The following is a 19,945-nucleotide window of genomic DNA, read 5'->3' on the forward strand; positions in this document are numbered from 1 at the left end:
GAAAGGAGTGTCAGGAAGTGAAATTCATGCCCAAATATCTGCTGTGTATGGCAAACACAGTATGTCACATGCATGTGTGTTTGAGTGGAATAAACGATTTCAAGAAGGTCGGGTGTCATTGAAAGACAGCAGTCGACCAGGACACGCTTATCATGTCATTACCTCTTCTGTCATTGCTGCCGGGATGCTGCCATCAGAACTGACCGACAGCAGTTGGTGGAAGACATTTGGCTCATGTTGGGCATTAGTCATGGTACCACTCATGCTACCTTGACAGAGCATCTGAAGTTCCGGAAAATCTGTGCGCAGTGAGTTCTCTATAATCTGACGGAGGAGCAAAAGTTAAACAGAATGTCAACATCACTGCAGCACCTGGAACACACCTGGTATCACTATGAAGAATATTATTTTCTGTCCCGTATTGTCGCAGGAGATGAAACATGGTGACATCATTTTGAGCCACAGAGCAAGTGTCAGAGCAAACAATGGAAGCAGATTGTAGATCTGTGAATTACCGAAGTATGCAGGGTTGGTGAGAGGTAAGAGAAAATAAAGGCCAACAAAAATAAGAGGAGAACCACACAATTCCTTGTTGTACAATAGTAATATATTCCTTTAGAAAAAAGCATGAAACATACCCACCTGAATGGGCTACAATAAGGTTACAAGAATAACGGTAAGAAAGAGATTCTACAGTTCTATAACTAAAACACACTAATTACTTATACAGGGTGGGCCAGTGAAAACGAAACGGCAGAGTGTTCGTGTTCGTCCAAGCAAAGCGCTCGGACAGGTCGATTTTACTCTCGAGGGGACATCTTTTGCAATAAAGTTTTTGCGATTCTGAATATTAACTAAACAAACATTTTTTTCGAAATAAATGCTTGTTTAGTTAATACAAAATAAATGAGTTTTTAAAATTTTTTGTTGTCTGTTGTATTCAGAATCGCAAAAACTTTATTGCAAAAGATGTCCCCTCGAGAGTAAAATCGACCTATCCGAGCGCTTTGCTTGGACGAACACGAACACTCTGCCGTTTCGTTTTCGCTGGCCCACCCTGTATATTAGTCATTTACACAGGAGATCGTATTCAGTTGAGGGCTATTTTCCCTTTTTCCTTTTTTTTTTCACTCCAATCCATTAGCCTATATCTTTCACTACATATTAATTGATCTGCACGTGGGTTGATCGTTGAGTGCCAGTTTGTTGAAAATAAGTCTCTCTTCACACACACTTTGTAGTCTATATTACAATTCAACACAACAGTTTTCCCCCTTAGTCTCTGTGATGTAGATGGAAATGGATTTCTCTCTCTTCGTGCTCAAAAACCATCACCCTTCTCAAAAGAAGACGGTAGCTCTTACCTTTAATTTCTTCCCCAAAACTCCATTCTTCCTGGCCTATAGAACGTCTCGTCGTCCGAAGAAACCCAAAAAAAAGGTCCTCTCCCATGTAGAAACCCAAAAAAAAGGCCCTCTCCCATGTAGAAACCAAAAAAAAAGGCCCTCTCCCTTTTATACCCCTTTCTACCCAAGATCACATGATCCACAACGTAACCAGCTACGAGCCAATCACGACACGTCGGTGCAACATCCAAAATGCAATTCACGACAAAAGTCGTATAAAACAAAAAAAAAACAAAACCTGATACATGATAATAATAATACAAAAGAGTAACTAATAAAATACAAATAGTGTCGGAGCACTACAAAATAGATTCACCCCACCAAAAAAATCCAAAGCCATGCATGCAAGCTCCAGGAAAGTCATAATGACCTTTTTCTTTGACTGCAAGGACCCACTACTCATTGACTTTCTGGAACATGGCGCCACAATTAATGCACAGCGGTACGTGGAAACTTTGCAAAAATTGAAGCATTCCATCAAGTCCAAACGCCCAGGAATGATGACAGACAGCATCATTCTGTTGCCAAGGTTGTTTCAACTACATGCTGCAGAAGTTTTGCTGGGAAGCCCTTACACATCCTCCATCAGTCCTGATCTCTCCCCATGCAATTTCCATATTTTTGGAACCCTGAAGAAAAAGACATTTGTGGCTGTCAATTTGCTTTGGATGAAGAGGTGCATGCCTGGGTACAATCATGGTTTCGTAGGCAACTGCAAACATTTTTCCATGATTTGAAAAAATGTTTGCAGTTGCCTACGAAACTGAAGGCATTGACTGTCTTGTCTCACACAGTGGGATAAATGTATTAAGTTATGGTGATTACATTTGAAATAATAAACAGTTTACTTACTTTTTTCCCATCTGTCTCATTTTCATTTGACTGCCCCTATATATATATATATGCTTGTTACACCTGGCATTTCCTGGGTTTATAAGACAGGAATTTAAAATATATAACATTAATAATTTTACAAAAATATTTGCATTCTTAGATGTAACAACTTGACTTTAATAGTGAAGAAAACAGTTTGTTTTCACAGTATATCTTGGAAACGTCAAGATGTTTTTTTGACATCACAAATTATATTGTTGGCATTAATTACCCTTTGTTTATGTACAGTACTTTGAATGGTAAGAACATGGTTGCTTCTAAGATGGTTCTTCATGATTAAATGTGAAGTGTGATATTTTTCATTGTGTTGCATTTTTTTACAGCACAATTCATATTCCTCTCTATTATTTTTTGGTACTGTACACCAGTGGTTTTCTATCCGTGGTATGCAGAACACGGGTGCTCCGTGAAGCCACTTTAAAGTGTTCCGTGAAAAAACAAATAGACAATTAAAAATTGTTGCAAAAGAATCAATACAATGTAAAATAATTTTTGTATGGGGAATGTAATTAGCAAATGCCAATGTCGTCATCTATTAGACTGAGTGCACTTGATTTCAAAAAGGTTTGCCACCCCTTCCTTTAAAGGTGATGTATTGTAAGTGTTCCATGGAAAACAATGTGAAAGTTTAGTGTTCCCTGACTTCAAAAGGACTGAGAACCACTGCTGTACACACTTGAAACTTACAATGCAAGTCAATAGTTAAAAGCCACTAAATATTGAATGGAATTTTTTAATGAAGAAACAAGTCATTTTGTTTGATTATCATAGTTCCTACACTGATGTAGGCAGAAAATTAATTGAGTTGTTAGATGTGGAAAACCAAATACTTGTATAGTTTGTCATAGTGTAACACTTTTGTGTATGTGCTTCGTCGTTGTGCATATGGCCCTATTCAAGCACATACTTGTGGTTCGTTACACCAATATCACAGAACTAGTCAGGATTGAGAATGCACTTTTTGATAAGAACTCCTACACCTTAACCCAAGAGAACACTCAGCTTGTAGCCATACAGGAAAGACTAACGAACACCTTAAGGAACACGCTGCCAACAGAAACTCCGATGGATCACAAGGATGCAGACACCCCGGAATCTGCAACAACTCTCATTTTCATACCTCGTTTGGGACGACTTAAAGTTACTGACTTATGCAGTCAAAGTCTTGAGTTTAGAACCTAAGTTTGCACCCCCTCCGACCATGGAGACTTAAACCCTATCCTTGAATTGGAATCTCTACCGGTAGGATTACTTGATATTGATATATATTGACACACTTAAAAAATCCACCCAACTTCAAGATATGAAACACTTGAGATCTAATTTGGATAATCTAATTTGGAGTCACAAGAAGATGGATGCACCACAACAAAGTCACATTGGTCAGAGCTGACAAGACCAAATCCATCGTCCTCATGAAACGTGATACATACAATCGACAATTAAAAGAGCATATAAACCGCACCCAATGTACCATCGTAAGCAACAATGCTATTGACAGATTACAGGCAAGAGTTAAACGTTTGCTAGTACAAAGCTTACCAAATGCCTTGAGTTAAAGAATATCATGATCGAATCTCCAGATACTCCTAGGATGTTCATCTTTGTGAAAATCCATGAATCTGGACAATAGCTACGACCAGTTATAGATAAAGCCAGGGCACCAACCATTAAACTGGAGAAGCTCACACACAGACTACTTTTGCCCCACTTGGAAGGATACCCATATGCTCTGACCAACCCAGTTGACATAGTATCATTCTCCAAGGAAATATCAGCACCTCCTGCCTTCATAACAGTTTTAGACTTTAAGTCACTGTACCCGTCTATTAGACTCCCACCAGCAATTTGTGCCATCAGAGATGTACTTTTCAACGTTGTTAACAATAGCACTATGCACCAACAGATACTAGAATTGGCACATCTACTATGTTATAATTTCTTGTTCCAATTCGATGACATTACATACGCCCAAGGGAGAGGAGTCCCAATGGACAGTCCTACCGCAGCAGACCTGTGAGAGATTGCGGTCAGGCAGTTAGAATCTAGGATCATCCCTCAGCGTTTACCCAACAACTTACTATATAAAAGGTACATCGACAATATTCTCATCCTATGGAGGGTAAAGCCAAACATATCAGCGTTTGTCGATTCATTCAACAATAACCCTTATGGCTTGACCCTAGAGATAGACTAGGCTCATGCTTCCATGGCCCATTTCCAGGACATTAACATCAAGTTCGAACAAACATCAATCCACACAGAAGTATACCATAAATCGGGGTCAAAACATCTATATATACTGGCAGGGTCGTGTGACCCTCCCCATTATAAAATGGCAGCCTTTAACGCCTTAATTAACAGGCCTAACACACTTGTCTTCTCAGCTAGCTCTCAGAGATGAGCTGAGGCATATTGAACATATAGCCAAAGAACATGATCATCCTGCCATCACACGTAAATTGATCTGCAGATGGCACCATTGCCAAGAACTAGACCCAACCCAGGCACCCAACGAAGTTCCACCCAGTATCATCCCAGTTACATACAATTTGTACCTTAAATTGCTATACTCTGCAATAGCTAAGAAAAAGAATATTTGCATCGCTTATATAAGATGTACTACAATATTTGACATTTTATGGAATGGAAAAGACACCCTCAACAAAGAACAACTCCCGGGTGTGTACACCATCTCACTCATGGACTATAGATGGGACAGAAGCCTAGTTTATGTAGGATCCACCAAATGCTCCCTAGAAGTGAGAATGAAAGAGCACACAGTGAATATTCTACATGTGAGGACCACTTCTGCTCTACCCATCTATGCCTCAGACCTGGGCATAGAACCAATGTTCAATCAAGCAAAGATGATCCACACTACGCAACACGTACACCATCTTAGATTGCTAGAGGCTATTTACATCTTCATGGTTACACTCAAAGATGGTAATTGTATTAACCATAAGGATGAAATCACTCTGTCAACAGCCTGGCAGGCACTCGTAGACAAGAACTTACAATAATCTACAGCGGTTAAAGGGGCGCATGCCCAAATGACATTATCGATATTCACACGATAGAGTTCTGACTGGTGTTCCAATTGAATTTAATTTGAATTACATTCGTTCAGGAGTTATTAGTTACCCGAAGAAGAACCCGAGAGTTCGAAAATGTTCGTAACGGTCTGTTTATTAGAAGACGCACACCGGTAACAGGCTCAGTAGTATGTTTGATTAGTTGTATTGCTTACAGCATGCACAAGCACTGTAGGAGGAACTTTTTCAGGTAATGTTGAACAATTGTTTGATTGACTTTATTATGAATATTGGGCTTTGAGATGTTTGTATATGTATGTTTGTGTATATGTACACACACATATAAACTTATACATATAAACATATCAAAGCCCAATATTCATAACATATATATAGACATATACACCATGCTGGATGCCAGGGTAATGCGATAGCCGGCCAAGTGTCATAGCAGGTGATTACATGCCACAGACAGAGTCATCTCCTGTTGGCACCATAAGTAACCGAGAATGGTTATAGCTTAATTAAATATGTCTGGAAGCAAGGAATCGGACGGGGGTCCAGGTAGTAACGGGCAATACATCCGCACAGTAAGTGGGAGTTGTGGGTTAGTCCTGCTCTGGGTCAATTCTTTTTCTTCCAGAATTTTCTAAATCAATATTAAACAATTTAATTATTAAATTTAATAAGAGATGGTGCATAATTCTTACTTCTAGTGCCAAATTATGTAATAATTAATAGTAGCAGTAAAGTAGCTTTATTTAATGCAGCAATTGTTTGGCTTTATTTTCAGTATTGTCAGGTGATGAAACTATCCACTGAAACTCCCATCTTCTCTCACTAGTGTGGTCAACTTTGAACTTTTTACAACAAATGTGTTTTTTTATGATACAGCTTTCAAATGATACTCACCCAAACAGATCACTGTATTTTAGTGTTTTAATGTTATAATTTTTTTTCTTTTTCTTATTCGTACTATATATGTTAGTACACGGAAAATTAATCTCCACTCTTTTCTGACGTACGGAGGCTAGAAATTTCACAGTACTCTAATCTGTTTACTTAAAAACAAACCCGAATAAAATTAAAAATTGTAAGGCAAACAGGTAAATCTCGAGAAAGAAAAAAAGGAGGCCGTTTATGGCGAAATGCATTTGGGGTAATATAATATGAATAATAAAAAAATTTTTTCTCTCTCAAGATTTACCTGTTTGCCTTACAATTTTTAATTTTATTCGGGTTTATTTTTAAGTAAACAGATTAGAGTACCGTGAAATTTCTAGTCTCCGTACGTCAGAAAAGAGTGGAGATTAATTTTCCGTGTACTAACATATATAGTACAAATAAGAAAAAGAATGATTTTATCCGACTCCATCGGTTTTAAGATAAGAGTTTTTTCGAAGTAGTTTTTATCTTTTACATTATTTTATTAAAATAATATTATTTTTAGATTTTGATATATTTTTATGCTGTTTTACAATAAGTTTTACTGAATATGGAAAACTTTTAATACACTGTCAGAGCTACAGTATATCTTGATTAAGCAATCCATTACAATAAATCATAAATGAACAAAATTTAAATTAAATAAATTCTTCTAACCTTTTAACCGGTGTTGATCTATTTTTAGAATTGCAAACGTTTTCACAGCCCCTCCTGGGCTCTTCAGGCTTCGTCGAGCCTGAAGAAGAGCCCGGGAGGGGCTGCGAACACGTTTGCAATTCTAAAAATGGATTGACACCGGTTAAAAGGTTAGAAGAATTTATTTAATTATTTCAAATTTCGGTGTGTAGAGAGATTATATTATAAAATTTAAATTGCAAATCTATCCCAAACATCTGTAATATGCTTATTTTTCTCAATGTAATTAATTTTTTAAATATGATACATAGAACTTATCCAAAGAGTGAAGTACGTTTTTAGAAAAACAATATTGTATTATTCCTGTTAGTCAGTACCTGACTTGTGACTGCTTTGGACTGACAGCCTAAAAATATTTAGTTGTGGAACAGTTGCTTATCTTTTCTTTGAAAATCAGAAAGATTTTATAATTCTTGATTTGCTTTGTGTGATTAATGTTGTCAAAAAGATAAGTAAAATAAGAATCTTAAATAATTTTTGAGCTTATTTGCAGTTTTAGATTTGTTCAGTATTCAAAGTGAATTATTTCTTATTCCTGAATAAATATATTTTTCATAAAATTTGAGGAGAATGTGTGGTGAATTTGCTTATTAAACTTGAAAATGTTGAAATTCAAGTACAGATTGTTTCATATATCTTGGCTAGGCAATGTGCAGTACTTAGTTGGGACTCTGGAATTTTTTTACAGTTTAAGCTTCTTTTTTTTAACTTGGTATAATCATTTTTTTTTTCTTAAAATAATGAACTGACACAAAAACTAGTGCCATTGCGTGTCAAAGCAATCAAGCATGTGATAAAGACCAGTTGATCTTGCTCTTATCAAATAATAATATTTTTCAATGATTTTTAGCATTTTTCTTTCATTTTCAATGAACTTCATGTCTACTGATTCTTGTGCATGCACCATGTGACATCTACTTAAAACTTCAAACACTCATAACGTCAAATTATTATTTCAGTAACCCAATAGTGCTGTTTTTTCCCAAACTTATCATAATCACTACTGTATATTATCTCTCTCTCTTTTTTATTTTTAAGTACCTTTAACAAGATGCATTTTGGACTCATATTATCCCTCTTCAGTTGTTATACAGTTGTTACATATTATAATTTGGTGTACAAACCAAATTATTAAATACACGTTTGGCTTTCAAATCTTCAAACATTATTAAAATGAACAAGACATATACCATAAGACAAACACACATTTAAAGTATAAATAAAACACAAAATGAAGACTCATAACTTCTTATGGAAAACTCATAACTTCTTATGCACTTTTGAAAAAAATGTTTTACATAACTTTATTTTTGATACAGAATCAAATTATGCAGAAAAAAAAGGGTTCTTATTTAAGAAAATGAAGTTTACCTATTTTCACCAATTCATTTACAAGATAGCTTCATCTTGTGTCTTAGAGATATTTGGAGTGACTAATTAAAATGGGACACTCGCCTTGTATAAAAAACCATTTCAAGTGGCTAAACCACTGAACGCTGGTGGTTGGTCGTGGGTTCACGCCCGATCGACGGGCTGGCCACGTGGATTTTTCTGGGTTTTCTTCGTATTAGTAACGCCTCCCCCCTGGGGCCAGTTTTCCGTAAGACCTCCCGAGAGGCATTTCTCTTCGGCAGATTGCTTGTGTGTCGTGTTGCTGTACTCGAATAAACCAAACCTCCCCCGTATAATGTATAAAAAGGGTGTGTGTCCCATTTTAAAAAAAATATATACATGTAATTTTTTTTATTTACTATTTGTCTTTACTTCAACATTTATTGAAAAATGCTAAAACATGTTATGAGATTAATGATTATAATGTTGAGTCTTTTGGCATTGTTGATTTATAGGAAACCAGTAGTCCAGATATTTTTTCCAATAATTAATAAAAAATTCATCAACCATTTAGAAGAGTGTTTTATTCTGTTTTTGTTTTTTCCAGAAAACTTTTTCAGCAGATAATATTAGTAGCTTCTGTTGCTGGTTCAATTCTTGCTTGTATACATCCTGCAACCAATGCCTTTTTTTTAATGTTTGTTGGTCTTCCGTCGACTATACTTATGGGCGTAGAGCTTCGAAGGTAAGATATAAAATGTGCTTTTCCTATCAAAGTAATTAAGTTATATTAATTATAGTATGCAATTTGATATAGTTTTATTAACTTTTATAACCACTTAAAAGAGGATTTTTTTGGACAAATAAACTGAAATGTTATGTTCTTCGAATCTGATGTTCACCCGAGTTTAAGAACTACTCGGAAGACAATATTTTTCCCAGATATTTTATTTAAATGCATTTCAGATCCGAATTCTTGCCAATCCCTCTTCGGTAAAGGGGACTCTCCGATTCGTGTCGGAGAGTCCCAAGTATTGGTGTGTACTCGGTTGCAGATTGTACCTTTTGCCGAAGAGGGATCGGCAAGAACTCCTATCTGAAATGCATTTAAATAAAATATCTGGGAAGAAAATTGTTATCAGAGTAATTCTTGAACTTGAATAAATGTTGGATTTGAAAGACATAACATTTTGGTTTTTCTTCCAAAAAATCCTCTTTCAAGTGGTTATAAACATAAATGATTATTAATTATATCAACACACTTGAATTTTTTGCCGATCATAGATTATTTTATTTCTCAAATGTTTTCAACCTGCTTATTATAGGCCATCTTCAGGCTTACGATTACCATTCCAAAATTGAATGCAACGTTTTTCGAATACATTTCATTTTAAATTTAAAAGATTTACAATAACTGTGTAATTAAATAAATGAAAAATAAATAAATACAATAAACAAATAACAGTAAAAATACACAATTATTGTAAATCTTTTAAATTTAAAATGAAATGTATTCGAAAAATGTTGCATTCAATTTTGGAACAGTAATCGTAAGCCTGAAGATGGCCTATAATAAGTAGGTTGAAAATGTTTAAGAAATAAAATAATTTATGCTCGGCAAAAAATCCAGGTATGTTGATATAATTAGTTGCAGTTGCTGAGAAAAAGGTGGATAAATGATTACATTTGACAAATATTGCTAGTTTTAGCTTTGTACCATAGTTTTATTAATTGAGAAATACAGCATGATTCTAAACTGTGCGGACGAACTTTAGGAATGGATTCTTAGCAGGACAAAGAACTAGATGGTTATATTAACATATGTCTGGAAATGCATTGGTGCTGAAAGAGATGATACCATTAGTATTATGAACTGCATACACAGAATATAATGTTCCACAAAGGTATGGTACACATGCCTCAGGCAGAATCACAATAGATGCTCAAAATATCCTCCATGGGTCGCAATGCAAGTGATTGCACATCACTTCACAGTATAACCATGATATAACTGTGCTGTCTTCCAACTATTCCCATTTGTTTTTCTGTATGTGAATGTTACATCCTCTTGTTTGTGATAATGGAGTATTCTCATAGCACTACACCACATACTTGACCATGGACCTGTTTAGCAGACAGACAACATGCTACATTTCTGAATATATCTTTTTAAAACCTTTCTATTTCCAGTAAAACATAAAAATATTAGCTTGTTCAAACAAACGTTTTCGTATCTCTATCGAGAACTGCTTCGGGTTCATTAATGTTCTAAAATTGGAATGTACAGAGTTTAAAAATTAACTGCCAATCAATACAGGCATTCGAATTATTTGATGTAAATTAATTTGGCTATTTATGCTCCTCCACATTATAGGCTTTCACCGATTGCATATTAATACTCTAGCCCATAATTTCATGAGTAAGATGTCACATCTGTTGTTGTTCTCCCTGGCATGCATATTGCCATGCATACGATATGGCATTGCTGTCTTTATAATTTATGCAGTTTCCTGCTTTGCTGGCCTTGTATATTTCCAATTTTTCCAATTCCATTATATGGTCGGTTTGGAATGATTTTTTTATAAGGGTAGCGTCTGTTAGGTTAGCATGTATATCTGGGTCTGACTGGGTATATCTTGATGTAAATAGGACCATTTTTATTATTTGTTCTTCCAGAAATCCACTACTGAAGTTTGTTTCCATAGTTTGGAACCACTCAGTATATTATTAACAACTTTAATACATAAACTATCTCTCTAACAAAAGCAATTATTTTACAAAGTTTTTTAGTGAAAAGGAATGCCAATTGAGAAACTGGTGTGGCAGTATGCCATATTTTATGTATAGATTTAATTTTATATTTTATTTTGTTAATTATTTCTTTCTATCCCTTTACTCTTGTGTTTTTTTTTGTTTTCCATATTCTGAGAATTTTCAAACCCAACCCTTCTCTACCAGGGTGTGGGGGTGACAAACAATAGAATGCAGGAAACCCTGAGAGTAAAACTCACTTGGGTGAGACACTTTTTGGTTAGACACCGAGGAAGCAGGAAGTGTACAAAGAAGGCTCTGGGTCATTTCGGAATTGACAAGAGCTGGAGTGTATGATATCAGAGTAAGAGATTATAAGAAGATCATAAGCAAGATTTTAAAGTGGAAGACTCCTCTGAGAAATTCCTATATTTTGAGAAGAATAAAACGTTCAGAGCAGCACATCTGTAAGGACGTTAATATCGGAACCGAGCCAGCATACCGAAAGATTCTTCTAGATTTTGGGTACCTCTTTTCTATGAATCCTTCCTTTTCTTCATTTTCAATCTATACGCCTATTTTTTTTATTTAGTTTTAAGTAGGTTAACTTATTAAGTTAAAAATTTGATCTGTGATTGTAAAATCCGCACCACTGTATATTAGTTTCATCAAAATTGTTAATTGTAACGTACTTCTCTGCTCCTTACCGACACCAGGTATTATAACTATAACTTCAAAAAACGAACCTGTTACCGGTGTAAATCTTCTTAAGAGCGTCTGGCTAACGTTTTCTAACCTAAAACAGTTCTTCTTCAGGTGAAGATGGAATAATTTAAAAGATAGAATAGAACGTTTCAAATTGAACCGCTTCGTCCAATTCCGTCATGGCTGACATGCGCTGTAGTGTCCGGGTGTTGGTTATCGTTTATGCGTGTCTAAAAGGATTTGCCAGGCCGATGAAATGTCAATCTCTTCTTTTTGGTTGATGCAGATATTATTACAGCTCGTTTTATATATAGCGACCGCTTCTAACCATTTTATATGTTCTGGGTGGGGCGTCGTTATGCCCTACAACACTGACCTACAACACCGGAAACTCAACACGGCGCTAAGTAGATACGCGTCTGATCAAGATATCAACGCGGAACTGGATAAGGCTAAAATCATCGTAACGACGCCCCACCCAGAACATATAAAAATGGTTAGAAGCGGTCGCTATATATAAAACGAGCTGTAATAATATCTGCATCAACCAAAAAGAAGAGATCGACATTTCATCGGCCTGGCAAATCCTTTTAGACACGCATAAACGATAACCAACACCCGGACACTACAGCGCATGTCAGCCATGACGGAATTGGACGAAGCGGTTCAATTTGAAACGTTCTATTCTATCTTTTAAATTATTCCATCTTCACCTGAAGAACTGTTTTAGGTTTGAAAACGTTAGCCAGACGCTCTTAAGAAGATTTACACCGGTAACAGGTTCGTTTTTTGAAGTTATAGTTAATTGTAACAACATCCCACACGTGAAGAATTCATTGTATATACAAGGTGTGTTCCATAAGTAATGTGACCAAATTTATAAAAAATCATTTATTGAACATATTCTTACAATTAGTCAAAAATCTTTCAAATAGCCCCCTCCTGCGTCGATACACTTGTGAAGGCAATCTTTCTAGGCCTGGAAGGCATTCTGGAAGGCCTTCTCCGGAATATCCTTCAGAGCCGATGTAACGTAAGCCTTGATGTTTACAATCATGTCTGAATGTTTCCCTTTCATGGCCCCTTTCAAACGAGGAAATAATTTTAAAAAAAGTTGGCGAGAGCAAGGTCAGGACTGTAGGGAGGCTGGGGAACCAATGGGGTGTGGGTCCTGGCCAGGAAATCGTTGACAACGAAGGTACTGTGGCTTGACGCGTTGTCGGGATGAGGTTTCCACACGTCCTTGATGTTGCTTCGGCAGCGCATGACCCTCCTTTTCATTCTTTTGAGCCCTTCCAAGTAGAAAGCTGCATTCACAGTGGTCCCAGCAGGTACAAATTTGTGGTGGATAATGCCTTTGACGTCAAAGAAGACAATGAGCATGGTTTTGATCTAGACTTGCTCGTGCGTGCCTTCTTGGGGCAGAGCGACACTGGGGTGTGCTACTCCAAACTCTGCCTTTTTGTCTCAGAGTCATACTCAAAGATCCAAGACTCATCACCGGTAATAACTGAGTTTAAAAAATTTGAATCATTTTCACACATTTCCAAGAGCTCTTGGCACTGGAGCACTTGCATGTCCTTTTGTTTGTCGGTCAACACTTTTGGGACCAGTTTGGCACACACCTTTTTCATGTTTAAATCTTCAGTCACAATGCGATAAACGGTTGTTTTCATCATGTTTAGAGTGTCTGCTATCATTTGAAGGCTCAACAGTCGGTCAGAGTTTAACAATCACGCACACGTGTCACATTTTTGTCGATTCCGGAAGTAGATGGATGTCCACTGTGGGGTTCGTCGGTGACCTCCTCTCGTCCATCCCTGAATGACTTGTGCCATCAGAAAACTTGTGATTTGGACAAGCAATTACTCCCAAAGGCCTGCTGAATTAATGTAAAGGTTTCGGTGACGTACTTTCCAAGTTTAATGCAAAATTTGATAGCATAACGTTGCTCCACAAAATGATCCATCGCGTCCTGTTACATTAATTCAAAACGGGGTTCACAGGAACGAATGTCCTCACCCGCCGGCAGCTTGGAGGCAAACGAGACCGGGTAAGTTTCGAAGCTAACACCCCCCGCCACCTAGCACAGCAGGTTAGAACAAGTTACGGCGTATCGTCGCATCATGAAAAATTGGTCGCATTACTTATGGAACACACCTTGTATTATTATCACAAAGGAAAATCAGGGAGTTGTATCAGAGTTGGGACCTGAAATTTCATTGTTTGAATACAAAAATAAAGTCTGTTCCTTGTGTATCATACTTTGTTATTCTCTTTTGCGTAGAACATCACACTGGTGACATTCCCTGATAATTTGTAGGAAAACAGAAAACGTCAAACTACTGTTTTTACAAAATACATACATACAAAAAGTAATCACAATTTCTAACTAAACGGAAGTTTCTTTAGCTTTGTTTATTCTACACCAATATTGAGATTAAGTTCAGATTTTTTTTAATACATGTTTGTTAGTAACTCTGTTCAGGTGCACCTTATCTAAATAATTTTTACTGATGACAACTAAAAGATTTCCAAAATTTGAATAGTGTGCGCTTTAAATTTGATGTCTAACAGAAATTTTATTGCTGCTGTTTTCTTTAAAAAATTGTATGGCATTGCTTAATGAATTTTATTACTTTTGTTGAATAGTTTTATCATCTATTTAAAAATATATAAATTTTTATAAATTTTTTTTCATAATAATAAATTTGATAGTTTGCATACATATATGGATTTTTGATTTTCTCCAATTCTTTTTAGGTGTCGGAATGCACGAGTGGTCCGTCTGGGACTGAGATGCACCATTATATGGTTAGTTGCCCTTGCATGCTGGATCAATGATCGTCTGTTTTGTGATATGTGGTCTGCTGTCAATTTTCCCTATTTGCATGGAGCTTGGCATTTGCTGATAGCTATTGTTGCCTATACTGCTTGTGTGCTATTTGCCTATTTTGATGCCTGGAACGAAGTTCCCGAAAAGGTTCCAGTTCTCATGTACTGGCCGACCGATAAGTAAGTCAGACAAAACTCAATGCAAGTAGCCATTTAGAACTTCAAATATTTAATATAATTGATTTTAATGAATCCTGATTTGTGATTTAGTATTAATATATTTATAATGATGTCTTCAAAAATGTGATTCTAAAAAATCTTTAATTTGTTTAGGTTTTGTGTAGTTTATATAAGTTGTTATAATTTCAACATCGTAATGAAAAGATCTGATATTTTTTTCATAACAATGTTGAAATTATAATAAAACTTGTATTATATAAATGTTACATTTTAATAATTATTATTGTATAACAAATGTGATTTGCTAAAGTTTTAATTTTTATGAGTCAGTCATTTGGTTATGTTATAATGAAAATGTTTTATATATATAGTAGATTCTTCTTATTGTAATTGAAGATGTTATCAGTTATTTTAATGCTGTCAGAAATAGCAAGTCCTAAAACACAATCATTAGATATTCTATAACAATAATCAAATTTTGATTAGTGTGATCGTCACACTAGCTTAATCTGGCAGTGCAGAGCCTGTAGCAAATGCTATAAAGGGGTTTTAAATTTAAGAAATACACAAATATTTACCATATCCTTGCTACTCTCTCACATCAGATATCTTTCTAGATAATGTTGCATTTTAGTAATGAACAGACTGTAATTTCCTGTACATTATCTGCAGAAAGTTGCTAAAATAAAAATATAATCATTGTATAACCAGCACTGCAGTGTGTATACTTTGCACCTTTGTATTACTGTGTAAAACACACCACTAAATCCATTTGAAATTCAGAAGGCACTGTCTCAGACATCCCATTTTTCCACATTTCTTCATTTCATATCTGTTAGCATCTGTCAGTAATTCTTTGTGGATGCAGTTATTTTATAATAAGTGAAATGGAAAAAAAAATATTTTAGATGAAACAACAAGAAAATTTACCATTTTGCTTTATTGCTTCCTTTTTTAATGACACCATTTTTAAGTTTAATCTTCTTCAGTATAATGGCTGAGAAGTTATGCTATTTTCTGTAAACAATATAAAACATTGCACAGTTAAGCTAGACCTATTGCTTTAAATTTATGTAATTATTTTAGTTGTTAAAATTTACTTCATAGCAATGAAAGAAACAAAAGTATAGCCTCCTAGCATTATAATAATTAAATTACCTGTTTTAATCATTAAGGACATTAACTGCTCATTAGAAGTGATCTTAAAAAATTCATCTTTTATTGAATAGACTATTAATATATAACTCTCTTGACAGCCACCATCTAATCAATAATAGAGCCTAGTAGCCCTAATGAACCATAGGGTAATGTTGGCTGAAGTATAGTAGTACAGTCAAGTACAGTCTAATGGGAAATGGAAGTAAAGAAATGGGAATAAATTGAGCAAAGAATGGCTATAAGCAGCATTCATTCTCCATGTTAGAGGTGGTTGAGTTAAAAAAAAAAAAAAATGTAACATACAAGCACATCCATTTCTGTTGAGAAAAAGAAAATTGCTGACATACTCTCTGCAGAATGCTGGCTTAGACATGATCCAGGTTAACAAATCTGCATTTAGAGGTTAGAGGCTCTAGTTTGAAAACTCTACTGTAGTTTTCTTTGCAGCATTGGTACACATATGGCTACTGCATTACAAAAACAAATGCCACCTCACTCTCACATAATAATCAATAACAACCCAGCCAAAGTGCTTCAATGGCAATCCACTCATTGACCACCAAGGCCAGAAAATGCTACCAACAGATGAAGTAGACGCAAGACATGACTGCCTACAGACTACATGAAACATCATAAAAATAACTTTCTCTCACTATTACAGAATAAAGAGTTGCTGATCAGAAAAGAATAATTGTACACAAAAACAATTATTCCACAAACATTTGAACGTATCAAACAAGGAGTTGCGGAACAGATACATCAACAAACAACGATCACATTGAAGATGAAACACTCATTGACAACACCTAATAACAATAGGTAATGAAAGCATACATAAAATAGAAATCATAACAATTAAAATGGAAGATCTTAGACACAGAATTAATTAGTGCATTCACATTTATTTCAAAATATCCTCATTAAATATGTAGGGTTAGATCCCACTCAGAAACTACAAATAATCAAAATAAACACATCAAAATAATTAGGGGAAACACTATGCTATCAAAATATAACCAAAAAAACCTACAGTTTGTTGCAGTACAGTCACTGTAATAACATACCACTATTTTAAAATACCATCACAGACAAATCAAACTGCACACAAATCACAACATTGCCTGGAATAGAATAATAGAAACATGAAAATAAATGATATTTGACAACAATTATGCAAGTTGACACTAAAAACATTACCATCTCTTTCCATAATTTGGATGTTAAGAATGCAAATTTGGTCAAGAAAATTAAAACACACACGAAACATGAACAACACAATACATACAGAAATACATTTACTCTTTAAAACTTGCAGTCAAGTCACAAAGACTGAAACAATGCAAAGTCTGTAATCTATTAAAACAACAAATTTAATTATTTGCAAACAATGATGTTTTTTACATACATATAACTAGCACATATCAAATTTGCAGCAAATTGCGTATCAATAAGAAAAGAACAGACTATTGGTCTGTTCTTGGATCCGATCTAGTCACATCCAACGATGAAGTAAGTTACATTGAGGAGAAAGAACAGAACATGCAAAATATACCAATCATGCCTTCTGTTGTATATGCATATTACATACACGATATCCAAAATGCAATACAAAGAATACAGTTGTCAGATGCCTGGTGTACATATCTACAATTTCAAATTTATATCTCTGCATTTATAGCCAGCCAAACATTTTACACACAAAATCAACAATTGCAATTCATCAAAATTTCATACACAGCAAATTGCATACATGACACCTAAAAATGACAATACTAAAGACTACACAGACAAATTGTATACCTTCCAGCACTAGAACATCACATCTTGCATCATAAAATAGGCACGTAAACTGACACGGCATCCTCATAAAACACAGAAAAACTCGTTCACATCAATGTAATTTGGCGAACTGACTTTGAGACTTAGCTGGTTTTTCAAGATTCCTAGGTACAGTACATAGTTCCAAAATCAGTTTACTAAATTACATTGACCCAAACAATTAAATAATACCAATAATGCCAAAAAACAAACAACAAAAAGCTGTCATAGAAACAAGGGATACAAAGAAAATTACACATAGGTTGTTTTTTTTATGACAAATACACAAACAACACAAACCTGCATAGCATACATAGACAGGGCAGGGCCGTGCCATAGATTTTCTCGTAGATTTTCTAGTGTGATGCAAGTCTTCAAAATGCCGCCCCTTAAATATTTTTCTTTAAAATAACCTTCAATTGTGATTTTAAAAAAAACTGCACAAATTGTACAAATACTATTTTTATTTTGAAAATATAAACTACTTTAAAATAATGATATCAAGTAGCAACCAACTACAACAATCTACTACAGTTTTACCCTTCTGACTTTAACTTTACACGTCCCTAATTAACGAATTTGCTAATCTAGAGTGGCAGCCAATGTAGATTTAATAAAAATTAATGATGGATTTTTAAGTTTTGTTTGGCTTATTGAACTTCTTAAGTAGTGTTTTATTAATCTTAATTTGGAAAAACTTCTTTCCCCACTAGCTACAGAGACAGGGAGTGTTAATAAAATTCTCAGAGCTACAACAGTATTCAGATACAAAGTAATTAAGTTATTCTGGCATAAATTATTTAAAACATCCAAAGGTTTCATAGAACAGTGTTCTGAAACTGGTGTGCCGTCACAAGGTGACAGGTGTGACGTGAACTTTTACATATTTTATTAATTTCAAGTTTTATTTATATATTTTTTATCACAGTTGCTGTGTTTCTTATGCTTGCATTTCATTCTCTGCCGCAGCACTGACGAAATAAGACGACGTTAATACAATAAACACACATGTCGTCCCGTACTCACTTATTCTTTTGGAGTTATACATTGGACTTGCACAGATCTTGGGCCAACACCAAATAGAAACAAGAGTAACAGTTACTAGGCATAAACAACATCATCCCAAATCCACGATAGAAAGATTAACCCTTCCACGTAAAGATGGCGGTCGTGGCCCGATCGACATAGTTAACCTCCACTACAAACAAATAGAGACACTGCGAGAGTTTTTATACAAGAAACGTCACAGTTACATAAAGCAGTAACTCTAGCAGACTCAAATAATACACCATTAAACACACACAACATATAAATAGCATAGACACCATTAAAGCAATCGTGGGTGCGAAAGGCACCCCACGGCAGAAATCCCTACGACCCGGCCCAGGATTCTGTCGACAAAACTGCGTCAAACAGCCGGTTGCTTCTTTGGGGAGACAGAAGGATTCAAGACTGCCATACAGGATCGGGTCATAAATACTAAAACTACAGAAAACACATACTCAAAGATACAACACTCGCAAATGACACATGCAGAAAATGTCACATCATGCCAGAAACCATACAACACATCACTTCCGGCTGCAAGCTCTTGGCAAAGACAAATAATTTACATAGACATAAGCAAATACATCAAGAGCTTGCAAAGAAACACAAATTATACATATTACAAATAGGCCTACATTCAACAGACAGTATTGGAAAACAACACGCACAAAATGTACGACAGAGCCATAATCACAAAACAATTTACCACAACAGACCAGACATCACACGCATTGACAAACACAATAAAATCACATACATTATAGACACTCCATTCCAAACACTCACAATGTACAAATCACACGCACTGAAAAAAATCAGCAAGTACACAGAACTCTCCCAGGAAATAAGGCATCTATGGAGGATGAATAGGGTGCTTGTTGTACCTGTCGTTCTCTCCTATACAGGTGTCATACCACACACGCTACACAAAAGTCTGGGAACATTAAAATTGAATAGAAACGTATACATCACACTGCAGAAGGACACTATATTGAATACACACCATATTATTAGGAAATTCCTAAATACAGACATACACCGACACACTTATTTAATTTTTGTCTTGTTTTGAAATTACTATACCTCGACTCCGGTCTGGCATACTACATAGCCATCGGTGTCAACCGAGTATAACTCACA

At 35.4% G+C, this 19,945-nt stretch overlaps 1 protein-coding gene across 1 annotated transcript in view; it reads left to right on the forward strand.

The window, feature by feature from the left end:
- Positions 1-19,945, forward strand: part of bwa (alkaline ceramidase) — a 51,445-nt gene that overhangs the window by 22,421 nt on the left and 9,079 nt on the right. The window contains exons 3-4 of the mRNA XM_067285870.1: positions 8,919-9,056; positions 14,531-14,782. Of these exons, the coding sequence (XP_067141971.1) occupies positions 8,919-9,056; positions 14,531-14,782 (390 nt within the window). The remainder of the gene's footprint in view (positions 1-8,918; positions 9,057-14,530; positions 14,783-19,945) is intronic.

Source organism: Centruroides vittatus, unplaced genomic scaffold (assembly GCF_030686945.1).
Source record: "Centruroides vittatus isolate TY-2023 unplaced genomic scaffold, ASM3068694v2 scaffold_3046, whole genome shotgun sequence".
Taxonomy (NCBI): Eukaryota; Metazoa; Arthropoda; class Arachnida; order Scorpiones; family Buthidae; genus Centruroides; species Centruroides vittatus.